The sequence below is a fragment of the Salmo trutta genome, chromosome 13 (genome assembly GCF_901001165.1).
Source record: "Salmo trutta chromosome 13, fSalTru1.1, whole genome shotgun sequence".
In the NCBI taxonomy this organism is placed as follows: Eukaryota; Metazoa; Chordata; class Actinopteri; order Salmoniformes; family Salmonidae; genus Salmo; species Salmo trutta.
Window position 1 is genome coordinate 58,866,618 of NC_042969.1, and position 11,670 is coordinate 58,878,287.

The 11,670-nt window shown below is 41.0% G+C and overlaps 1 protein-coding gene and 1 long non-coding RNA gene across 2 annotated transcripts; one reads left to right on the forward strand and one right to left on the reverse strand.

Moving 5' to 3' along the window:
- LOC115206195 (uncharacterized) lies at positions 1-2,106 on the forward strand. The gene is made up of 5 exons (XR_003880754.1): positions 1-88; positions 453-552; positions 683-794; positions 1,083-1,134; positions 1,376-2,106. It is a non-coding gene; the product is annotated as an uncharacterized LOC115206195 (long non-coding RNA).
- Positions 1,010-9,146, reverse strand: LOC115206182 (beta,beta-carotene 9',10'-oxygenase). Its single transcript, XM_029772863.1, has 13 exons — positions 8,924-9,146; positions 8,503-8,698; positions 8,171-8,382; positions 7,934-8,049; positions 6,130-6,232; positions 5,820-5,957; positions 5,433-5,593; positions 5,097-5,264; positions 3,451-3,588; positions 2,886-3,068; positions 2,630-2,740; positions 2,405-2,529; positions 1,010-1,454 (listed from the first exon to the last, which is right to left on the reverse strand). Exons 1-13 carry the CDS (start codon positions 8,943-8,945, stop codon positions 1,370-1,372), a joined length of 1,758 nt encoding a protein of 585 aa, XP_029628723.1. The 5' UTR covers positions 8,946-9,146; the 3' UTR covers positions 1,010-1,369.
- Positions 9,147-11,670: the final 2,524 nt, after the last annotated feature.

Consider the following 11,670-nt stretch of genomic DNA (forward strand, 5'->3'; position numbering starts at 1 on the left):
CCTGGTACGTGAAATTGATGGAACGTTCTGATTGGCTCGCGCAAAACACTCGGAATTCGAATTTGGCAAACCAAACGGATACACAAAAGTAAGTATACTTTTCAAATGTTTTAGGTAGCTAGCTAATCAATTTTACATAACAGCATTTTTTTTATTACCTCGAGAGATTACCTTGAAATAAATTAAGGATGTGTTTAAGTTAAACATGTTAGCTAACTAGTGATAAGGCCCTGCCAGCTACCGTTGGATAACCAAACTTTAGCTAGCTAGTTAGCAGTGTTTGTTAGTTGAGGTCAGCTGTGCTGATTATGCAGCTGGTAGACTGTTAGCTGCAATTGTTCAGTTAGACAGGCGCATAAACATTACTCAACGTTAACATGTTACACTGTTAAAATGTAGTCTCTCATCGGCAATTGTAGCTAACCACCACATATCTCCACGTAACTTTTTAGAAAGCAGTGAGAAACATTTAAGTGACCATTGCCAGGCAGAGTGATGCCACCGACAGGGAGGGGAATGGACAACAAAGGCCCCAAAAAATTGGCACAAGAGGTCAGAAAATGCTACAGTTTTGATGTTATCTGCTGGAAAAGTACTCCACAGGGCCATTAGAAAAACATGTCTTCCATCCACCATTGGGATAGCTAATTTGAGAGTTGTCTTTTCTCTTTCATTGCAATAGGTTGAACAAACATCTGCATATTGTGAAAGTTCTCCAGCAAAACATAAAAAAACACACAGTAGTAAAACACCAGCTTCAATCTCTTCAGATTTGTTTGAAGGTGCACTTGCAGGTATGCACATATTTGTATTAGGAATAATTTCTGTTTCATAGATCAGAATGATAATTGTTTAGCTCATTTGATACCATTTATATCTATTAATAGAATATAGCTCAGGTGGTAGAGCATGGCGCTTGCAACGCCAGGATAGTGGGTTCAATTCCTGGAATCAGCCTCTCATAAGTTCATACACTTGCTATGGATAAAAGTGTCTGGTAAATGGCATGTATATCCGATGTTTTTATTTGTTCGCTACAGAGCAATTGACATTACTGCTCTTTATTTTCCTTCAAATGATAGGTGCAAATAGAGAGGTCAACATGCTATTTTCCAAATACTCTGAAGTGTTAAGGTAGGTACAACAAAGGTAACGTGACAAACGTGTTGAACAGGTTTTCATTCCATTCTTTGTAATGTCAGACCACATTTGAGTTTAAATTTCAGTGCTTTGCCCACATATTACGTTAAGTACCCAGGCAATTCTACTGCATACACACATTTTTTATTATGATAAACAAGCATTAGGTGAATATGCTTTTCTTGAAATCTGTACACACCATGTTGATCATACATAGTGCCTTTGTTTCCTACAGTGAGAGGGCTGCAATAGATGCTTCACAAGTTAGGGAGTTGGAAGACATATTGATGGAGGCCAGAAACTTGGAGTCACACCTGAAAGAGAAGAAAGATCACTTGAGGCGTACCTTGGCTCTCATTTCTGACAAACTGCAGGGATAGACTTGCTACATGGGCCTATGTGCTACAGACATTTGTAAATATTTCCTCACTGATCTAAATAAGTAACATGTCAGTACTTTTCTTTTGACATCTATATATGCTTTTTAGGTTTACTGTCCTCACTCTTTATCCCACACTGGCAAACACGATGTGAGTATCATTGTGGTTAATTTCTTTATAAATTACATTGAAGCATTGGGAATACTGTAGATCTAGTCCTATGTAGCCTACTGTAAACAATAAATAGGTAACATTTGACGTTTCAGTGTCTGCAATATCCAAAGTTATGCACTTGTTTTTGAAAATGTATAAAATCTATTATTTTTTACTTGAGGCAGTGAAATATAGCCTAACCATTACCAAACAGGAAACTAACTTTTAGGTAGTAACTGTTGTGAGTGACCACAAGACGGTTACAAGAGTCAATGGATTCAGTTCAGACTGTAGGACTAATTCATCTGTGTATCACATGGAATATTGCGTGGCGTTATCATAGCCTATATTTCACTTTTTCCAATAGTATTTGAGATTTATTACGAGCTTTTCGGTGGTGAGTGAACCAAATTATTAAAAAAATTGCCATGGCTTTTCTTAATACATTTTTTATTATAAGTTGTTTATATAGAGGATTGATATTCACAAAACAGGAGTGGACAAATCTTACAAAAATACACTTATTTAAGAACATGAAACATTTTCTTTGTTTGCATGGAACTAAGTTTTTCACAGTGCTTTTAAAGTAAACTTCACAATAAGGTGTTTTGATGGTTATCCAGTCAATAATCAGAAAGGATATACTTGACAAGAAATGAAAGATGGCGAACACAGTACAATTCACACCTTTGTTACTCTAATGGGCCTCCAATTTGTTTTCTGATAGATACCTTCTATGAGTCATAGTGGAGTTGAATGTCCCATGGAAACCATAGGGAATGTTCACAGGCACCTCCGCTCTGCCCAACTCTTTGAATGTCTTGGCATCCAAAACCAACAGGAACGTGCTCTTGTCCTGGAGAAAGGGAACATGTTTACATTCGGAGGCTAACATTGGGAGTTAGGAGAGCAACAATTGTTAACAAACGGGCATAGGTGTTTAAGGGGGAACTGACCTTATTTGGAGTGATGACCACAGACATAATGACACCGTCATCCTCTTCTGTAGCGCCAGGCAAGGGTACAAAGACAGGCTCTGAAGGGTACAGTCCAGGATGCTCCCACACCTTAAAGCACAGCAGTATGAACATCAGCATTGAATTTCCTATCAAATATTACCTAGGCCTACATCACTCATCGCAATAGAGTACTTTGTTACTGATGCAGATATTCTTGAGTTTTTAAAAAGGAGGAATCAATATGACAACCAACCTTCATTTTCTTGCCTTGGAGGTCCATCTTGATGAGTGTGTCTCCTACTAGATGTCTGAAACCGCAACCGTAGAAGTAGCGATATGGTTTGGTGTTGTACTTGGCATAGTTGATTTGTGGGAACTCGAGACCACCATACGAATGGAGTTCCTCATCGTGCAGATCCTCATGTGTACAGAACACCTGCAGAAAGCGAGTTAATGAGGCTCTGATGGTGAATATTCACATGTGGAGGGTAATTGCATAACCTTTTGTTTAATGAACTTGGACATTTTTTTTAAACTAGGTAAGTCAGTTAAGAACATTCTTATTTTACAGTGACGGCCTACCCCGGCCAAATCCTCCCCTAAACCGGACGACGCTGGGCCAATTGTGCACCACCCTATGGGACTCCCATTCACGGCCGGTTGTGATACAGCCTGGGATCGAACCAGGGTTTGTAGTGACGCCTCTAGCACTGAGAGGCAGTGCCTTAGACCGCAGCCCCACTCGGGAGCTTAGCTTAGTGATGCATTTCAGCAGTGATGTATAACAGAAGACTTGTGCATGATTATTGTTCACACACCTTGTCCTTAGCAGTCTTGGTGGCAGTGGCGGTACTGTCAGGGCGTGAGTTCAGATTTTGCCCACAGGGTGTCTCCTTGTCCACGTTGAGAGGCAAGACAAATCGCCGGGGGAACACTCTGCACATAGTGTTGTACACCTAATTTAAACAAAGAAACATATTTTCAACCTCAAGCAGTTCACATGTAGGATTCCTGATCCTAGTGGTTTCAGCTGGTTACACTTAGTGCTTTCGGAAAGTATTCAGACCCCTTCACTTTTTCCACATTTTGTTAGGTTACAGCCTTATTCTAAAATGTATTTAAAAACATGTTTCCCTCAATCTACCTAAAATACCCCATAATGACAAAGCTAAAACAGTTGTATTTATTTTTGCATAAGTATTCAGACCCTTTACTTAGTGCTTTGTTGAAGCACATTTGGCAGCGATTACAGCCTTGTGTCTTCTTGGGTATGACGCTACAAGCTTGGCACACCTGTATTTGGAGAGTTTCTCCCATTCTTCTCTGCAGATCCTCTCAAACTCTGTCGGGTTGGATGGGGAGCGTTGCTGCACAGCTATTTTCAGGTCTCTTCAAAAGATGTTCGGTCGGGTTCAAGTCTGGGCTCTGGCTGGGCCACTCAAGGACATTCAGAGACTTGTCCCAAAGCCACTCCTGCGTTGTCTTGGCTGTGTGCTTAGGGTCGTTGTCCTGTTGGAAGTGAGCCTTTACCCCAGTCAGGTCCTGAGCGCTCTGGAGCAGGTTTTCATTAAGGATCTCTTTGTACTTTGCTCTGTTCATCTTTGTCTCGATCCTGACTAGTTTTAGAGTCCCTCCCACTGAAAAACATCCCCAACATTGTCCTTCTAGAAGGAGCTCTAGGAACTCTAGAGCTCTGTCAGTGACCATCGGGTTCTTGGTCACCTCCCTGACCAAAGGCCCTTCTCCCCCGATTGCTCATTTCTTCCATTTAAGAATGATGGAGGCCACTGGGTTCTTGGGGACCTTCAATGCTGCAGAAACATTTTGATACCCTTCCCCAGATCTGTGCCTCGACACAATCCTGTCTCGAACCTCTACAGACAATTCCTTCGACCTCATGGCTTGGTTTTTGCTCTGACATGCACTGTCAACTGTGGGACCTTTATATAGACAGGTGTGTGCCTTTCCAAATCATGTCCAATCAATTGAATTTACCACAGGTGGACTCCAATCAAGTTGTAGAAACATCTCACGGATGATCAATGGAAACAGGATGCACCTGAGCTCAATTTTGAGTCTGATAGCAAAGGGTCTGAATACTTATGTAAATAAGGTATTTCTGTAAAACTGTTTTCGCTTTGTCATTATGGGGTATTTTGTGTAGATTGCTGAGGAATTATTTTTATTTAATCCATTTTAGAATAAGGCTGTAACAAAAAAATTTAAATTTCAAGGGGTCTGAGTACTTTCCGAAGGCACTGTATAACTGTAATGAACAAGCCATTACAAAGGCTTTATAAGTTATACAAAAAAGTATAAATGCTTCTGAATTATAATGCATATAACTGTTTACAAATAATGGAATATGTATTTGTAGTTAGTAATAGTATTTTTAAATAGTTTATTAATGATTATTCATTGAAGTTGTTAAGTTTTATACTCTTCAGTTTAGACTTATACTGACCTCGTCCAGAGCCTCTCCTGACTTGCGCATGTTCTGAACAATGTAGTTGTTGATGGCTTTGCCATCGTCTGCGGCACAGAGGTCCATAACCAGGAGGCCATCCTCCTCCCAGGCGTTGATCTGGTGGAATGTGGACAGCGCTTTGGCATAATACTTGACTGAGTTGAGCTGAAACAGAATAAAGGATGTCAGTCATCAGAAATGAAATGTATAACTTAAAAGCAACTACTGTAGGCTTGGTATCCTTTGTCTCGTTCCTAGCTTGTCATTTACCAAAACTTTCAACAAGAATTGAGACTCCCAAGAATTCAAGGGCATTCTAGACCAAGGTCTTACCTTGCCTGTCTGCTTGTTAATCAAATGAAAGATGGTCTCAAGTTTAGGGTCCCAGTAGACCCCATCGCTGATACCCTTTCCTCTCAGCTTGCCTGTAACAATCTTCAAGAGGTCCATTTTGATAGGCTGCTCAATAAACACCACGTAATTCTCCGACATTGCTGAAATCGAATGAGCAGTATATCAATTGGCACTCTTTTGGAGTTGAGTCAGATCATGTCAGTATTGATAGATCATTGCTGTGCATTCTGATTAACAAAAGGATGAAACATGACCATTTTGCTTTGAAGATGGTTGGTGGAGTGAGCCATCTACTGATGAGAGGCTGTTTACGTTAAATGTGTCATTAGCTATGGAGCCTGTGGAGGCTTTGTGTGGTCTGCTCACCAAAGCTGTGGTAGTATGAAGGTCTTGCCTTGTCCACTGAAGGAATAGAACAGACCACTGTAGCTCCCTCCAGGGTTTCCTCTGGGTTTTCTGGCGTTGTCTTTGTCGGAGGCACGCGGATGATATTGTAAATTGCACCTGAAGAAAAGACCGATTGGTTTTATTTGGAACCTGGAAAATTGACCTTTGGCCAATTTTTGCAGGCAGATTTCAGGTTTAAGACGTTTGTGTTTTGTCATTCTTAATCTGCAATTCGTTAGACTTAAGTGACGGTGGTTAGTGAATGGGCAGGGGCTGGTTCCTTACTTACCTTTAGCAGAGTAAGAATTCCCCATGTTGTATGTTGTACCATCAGGGTCTGTGTGGGGGTGGGCAGTGGCTCCATTGACAGCAATGAATTTGCTCCAGTCCACCTGATGAGAGCATCAACAAAAATGAAATGTCTTGATAGGCCTTCAATCATGCTATCCTAAACTCAGCAAAAAAATAAATGTCCTCACTGTCAGCTGCGTTTATTTTCATAAAGATTTGTATGAACATCAGATTCAACAACTGAGACTTAAACTGAACAAGTTCCACAGACGTGACTAACAGAAATGTAATAATGTGTCCCTGAACAAAGGCGAGGGGTCAAAATCCAAAGTAACAGTCAGTATCTGGTGTGGCCACCAGCTGCATAAAGTACTGCAGTGCATCTCCTCCTTATGGACTGCACCAGATTTGCCAGAACTTGCTGTGAGATGTTACCCCACTCTTTCACCAAGGCACCTGCAAGTTCCCGGACATTTCTGGGGGGAATGACCCTAGCCCTCACCCTCCAATCCAATAGGTCCCAGACCTGCTCAATGGGATTGAGATCTGGGCTCTTCGCTGGCCATGGCAGAACACTGACATTCCTGTCTTGCAGGAAATCACACACAGAACGGGCAGCATGGCTGGTGGCATTGTCATGCTGAAGGATCATCTCAGCATGAGCCTGCAGGAAGGGTACCACATGAGGGAAGAGGATGTCTTCCCTGTAACACACAGCGTTGATATTGCCTGCAATGACAAAAAGTTCAGTCCGATGATGCACATCGCCCCAGACCATGACGGACCCTCCACCTCCAAATCTATCCCGTTCCAGAGTACAGGCCTTGGTGTAACGCTCATTCCTTCAACGATAAACGCAAATCCGACCATCACCCCAGGTGAGACAAAACCGCGACTCGTCAGTGAAGAGCACTTTTTGCCAGTCCTGTCTGGTCCAGCGACAGTGGGTTTGTGCCCATAGACGACATTGTTGCTGGTGATGTCTGGTGAGGACCTGCCTTACAACAGGCCTACAAGCCCTCAGTCCAGCCTCTCTCAGCCTATTGCGGACAGTCTGAGCACTGATGGAGGGATTGTGCATTCTTGGTGTAACTCGGGCAGTTGTTGTTGCCATCTTGTACCTGTCCCGCAGGTGTGATGTTCGGATGTACCGATCCTGTGCAGGTGTTTGTTACACGTGGTCTGCCACTGCGAGGACGATCAGCTGTCCGTCCTGTCTCCCTGTAGCGCTGTCTTAGGTGTCTCACAGTACGGACATTGCAACTTATTGCCCTGGCCACATCTGCAGTCCTCATGCCTCCTTGCAGCATGCCTAAGGCACATTCACGCAGATGAGCAGGGACCCTGGGCATCTTTCTTTTGGTGTTTTTCAGAGTCCATAGAAAGGCCTCTTTAGTGTCCTACGTTTTCATAACTGTGAACTTAATTGCCTACCGTCTGTAAGCTGTTAGTGTCTTAATGACCGTTCCACAGGTGCATGTTCTTTAATTGTTTATGGTTCATTGAACAAGCATGGGAAATAGTGTTTAAACCCTTTACAGTGAAGTTATTTGGATTTTTACGAATTATCTTTGAAAGACATGGTCCTGAAAAAGGGACGTTTCTTTTTTTGATGAGTTTATAAAGCAATAGGTCTCTTATTAAATAATTCAACAAAATCATTTGGTTATTTGTTTATACTGAATGGAACTCTTTGTACTGTATGAGGCTATTGTAGGTAGTGTTTGTGTAGACCTTTAAAAAGACAAGGAAACGCTACACACTAGCAGATCCGATGCAATATTTTATTAGCCAAGGCCTACCTTTTCCTTTGTCTCAAGTGTCTCAGGGTCCACCTTGTGCATGAAGTTTGTCTCCGTGCTCACGTAGTAATCACCCTTGTACGTCACAAAGCTCACATTGTCATTATCTGACGCTTCTGTGGACCAAAGACAGTTTTCATGTGATTAGCACAACGTAAATCAATTCTCCGTCTGTCATATATTCTCCACTCTTTGACCTCCAAACTCTGGAACTGCAGACTTGAACTGTAAACTCACTTGGCAGTTCGAACCGGGACAGAAAGCGTTGGAAGAAGTTCTTGCAGGGGTCTGGCATGGCCACAGTCCCGAATTCAGACACAACGATGCGGCTGTTCTCACTGTTAGCTGTGTAGCAGTCACTGCCCAGGAAGCGGCTCTTGTAGGTCACCTGGCCTCCCGCGATTTTGAATTGATGCAGGAGGGCCATTCCATCAAACCAGTGGTTGAATCTGAGAAGTAGAATAAATAGTTAATATAGTACAGTAAATCATTTCATATATGCAACAATAGTCATTTACTCCACATTTGATTCTGGTTAAACATATATAGCTTGTTTAAAATATACTCACTTATTATTACCAATCTCAAACTTTCCTGGTCCGTTTCTGAGGAAATTGCCACTAATCCACTCTGGGATAGTTCCACTGATATTAGTGCTGATGGGCTCTGGGGTCTCATCCACAGAGGCCACGATCTTCTCAATGCATGGCAGGCCGTGCACGTCTGTGTAATGATGATCCTTATTCTTCTTAGTCTTTTTCAGACCTGCAAGGACAAAGTCCAGACAATATTATTACTCAAAAACACCTGAAGACCTACAAAGAAAAACAGCAGATAAATATCAAAGCAGAACTAGAAATTGTATTAAAGGAGCTTGTGGGGACAAATAGGCCTACAATAAATTACTCTCTAGAATTTTTTTACAAACTGAATAGTTATGTTTTAAAGATGAGATGAAAGGTCATTAGGCAATGTATGACTGCAACTTACCTGTAGAGCTTGGAGGTGACATTGTTGTCAGGATTGAGAATGTCTGTGGCTGTCTTGCTTGAAGGGAGTGCAAGTGATAGGACTCTTCTCATGTGAAGCTCCTCTGTGCCGCTTAGTGTAACGGGCAGAGCTTTATGCTGTCGCTATAGCACAACCCTTTAGACCACGTGGTGGTTCTTACATAAGTCTTTGCAGAACAGAAGTTCAGTAAGCATAGCCTGGGGAGGTAGGGGTACTGAGGGTGCTGCAGCACCCCCTGAAAAATTTGAATTTTAAAAATATATATTAATAACACAAAGTAGTGCACTGGGCATTTACTAGTCCTGTATTTCCCTGTCAGTGGAAAAATTGCAGCTCCCCCACCCCCAAACATCTTCCTGCGGTCAAAAAAGGACCCATGATTGATAACCCAATCATGGGGATAATATCTAGATAGTTTACAACTTCTGGAACCCATCACAGCAGTACCTACACTATACAGGACATTATATTTTGGACCAGGTTCATTAGCTATCTGTGTACATTATTTGTTTCTTAACCTTTTACTGAAGTTGGCTAAATCAAGGTCACACAGAGTGATTCGTGGTAGTCTTATTAAACAAATCTACTTTGAAACAAAAGTATACACTTCACACACATGGTTGTGGGCTTAGAAAAAAGACACCTGTACCATGTCAGAGAGAGTTGAATGTATTCAATTTTGAGTTTGCATCCCAGTATTACACTTTATATACATCATAGAAGATTGAAACATAACAAAACTGTTTGTCATATACCACTTTAAGACATGGTATGTGGCCCCTTGGCTATGGCATGTTTGTTTGTCTGAAAGGGTACATACACTACGGCTTTTTAAGTGTCGCCACGAAACCTTCTCAGGAGATAGTTTCGAAGCTCCACTGAAGGGTTGTTTAACATGTCTGTAAAGGAATGCCCCTTCTGAAGCCGGACTAACTTCCATCTCCAGGCAACCAGAACTGCCAATCAAATGACCTCGAGCTGCCTACGCGCACCCTGCCTGCCGCCTGCTTGCAGACCACTCTCTCCTAAGAAAAGTACTTTGAAGTTCGTTAAATACAATGGCGTACCAATACATTTAGTAGAAAACAACACATCTATCTACCCTTCCATTTAAAAACATCAGAAAAAGAACACAACAGCACATCAATCAGCAACATTTGTTGTCAGGGAAACAATACTGAACATTCTATGCAGAAGCAGAATTCCACTGTCTGAAAAGGTACAGATGCTTCTGATGCGGCACTTTTATTTTCTGGAAGGTATTCAATTGTCGCTATCAACCTGTTACTGTAGCCGTGTCCTACGTATGAAAAAGATATACTTTTTTTTTTTGTTAATTATGAAAAATAGGAATAACATTCCACCCATGAGGCCACTAGGCCAGGAAAGTCCAACAGAACAAACCATCCAGTCATAATATTTCACACGCTCCAGCTCTGTATCCTTAGGCTGTTTTATTAATAAAACAACACAAGCTATTTGTGTCAGGATTTTCAGAGATATAGCTTATAGTTTCCAGACAATGAATGTGGATTTTTTTTTTATTGATTATGCATACTTTGTGAACTAATATCCATCTTGAACATCATGTTCCTCACTTTTTTTTAAAGTTTCATCCAGTTTTCTAAGATGCTTCAGGGACATTAAAGTTGATCCTATCCTTATTTTATGAAATATGTTTTATCGTTATTATAATATCCTTTTTATTATTTCTAGGTACAAACATGGCCATATTTGGTAGAACAATTTACTGTATCTAACCCTTTGAAACATTGTCAAGGCAAGAGTAATACCAAAGAGATTGGTGTAATATGTGCCAGGGTGTTTTAAGAGTTGACCTCAATTGCACAGTGCTGAAGTTCGAGACTAGGGTACGTTTACAGTCAGGAACAGTAAATGTTAACTTACAAGAACTGCGATTGTATGATAACTGACCCCTGAGCAGTGCATCACCTAAATGTGTCCCTCAATTAACCTCAGGAAGCACGTCACACAGCTGCTGTTATGCTTTTATCATTATTACATGTCATGTTTCAGCTCAAACACATCCTCACTGGACAGATGTATGAAAAGGTGAAGATTAACAAAAGACTTGTGGTTTCACTTTATTTGGTTAAACTAACTAAAAGTAATTAAGTAATTACAAACAAAGTTACATTATGGGATGCCTGGAACCTTACCAGACTCTAACCAGGCAATAACGTAACTGCAATGGACATTGTACCACCTCATAAAGATGGGTCATATAAAGATACTGAGGGACAGCAGTTTGTATGTAGGCTACTCAAACATCCAATATGTGGATTCACCTGACACATTGGCTAAGGTTGTGGTTATTATCCAACTCTAAGTTGGTTATATTGATTTGCTTTGGCATAAGGTTTGTTGTCTGATTGCGTTTTACTTTGTCTCGGGTTTAACAACACCTGTGACAATATATCCTATAAACCCGCTCACTAGGCACAAACTGGTTGAATCAATGTTTCCGTTTTAATTTAAATAAATCCATTTTATGTTATTCCTTCTGATGACATTGAATCAACGTGGAAAACTTATTGGATTTGCAAAAAGTCATCAACATAAGGGAATTTGATTTCCTGTACATTTTTTTTTTTACTCAACTTTTAACCTAAATCCACTGACCTGGTAAAAATGTTTGTTTATTTCACTTTGAATTCACATTAGTTGACAAAAATGTATGTTGAACTGACTTCTGTGCCCAGTAG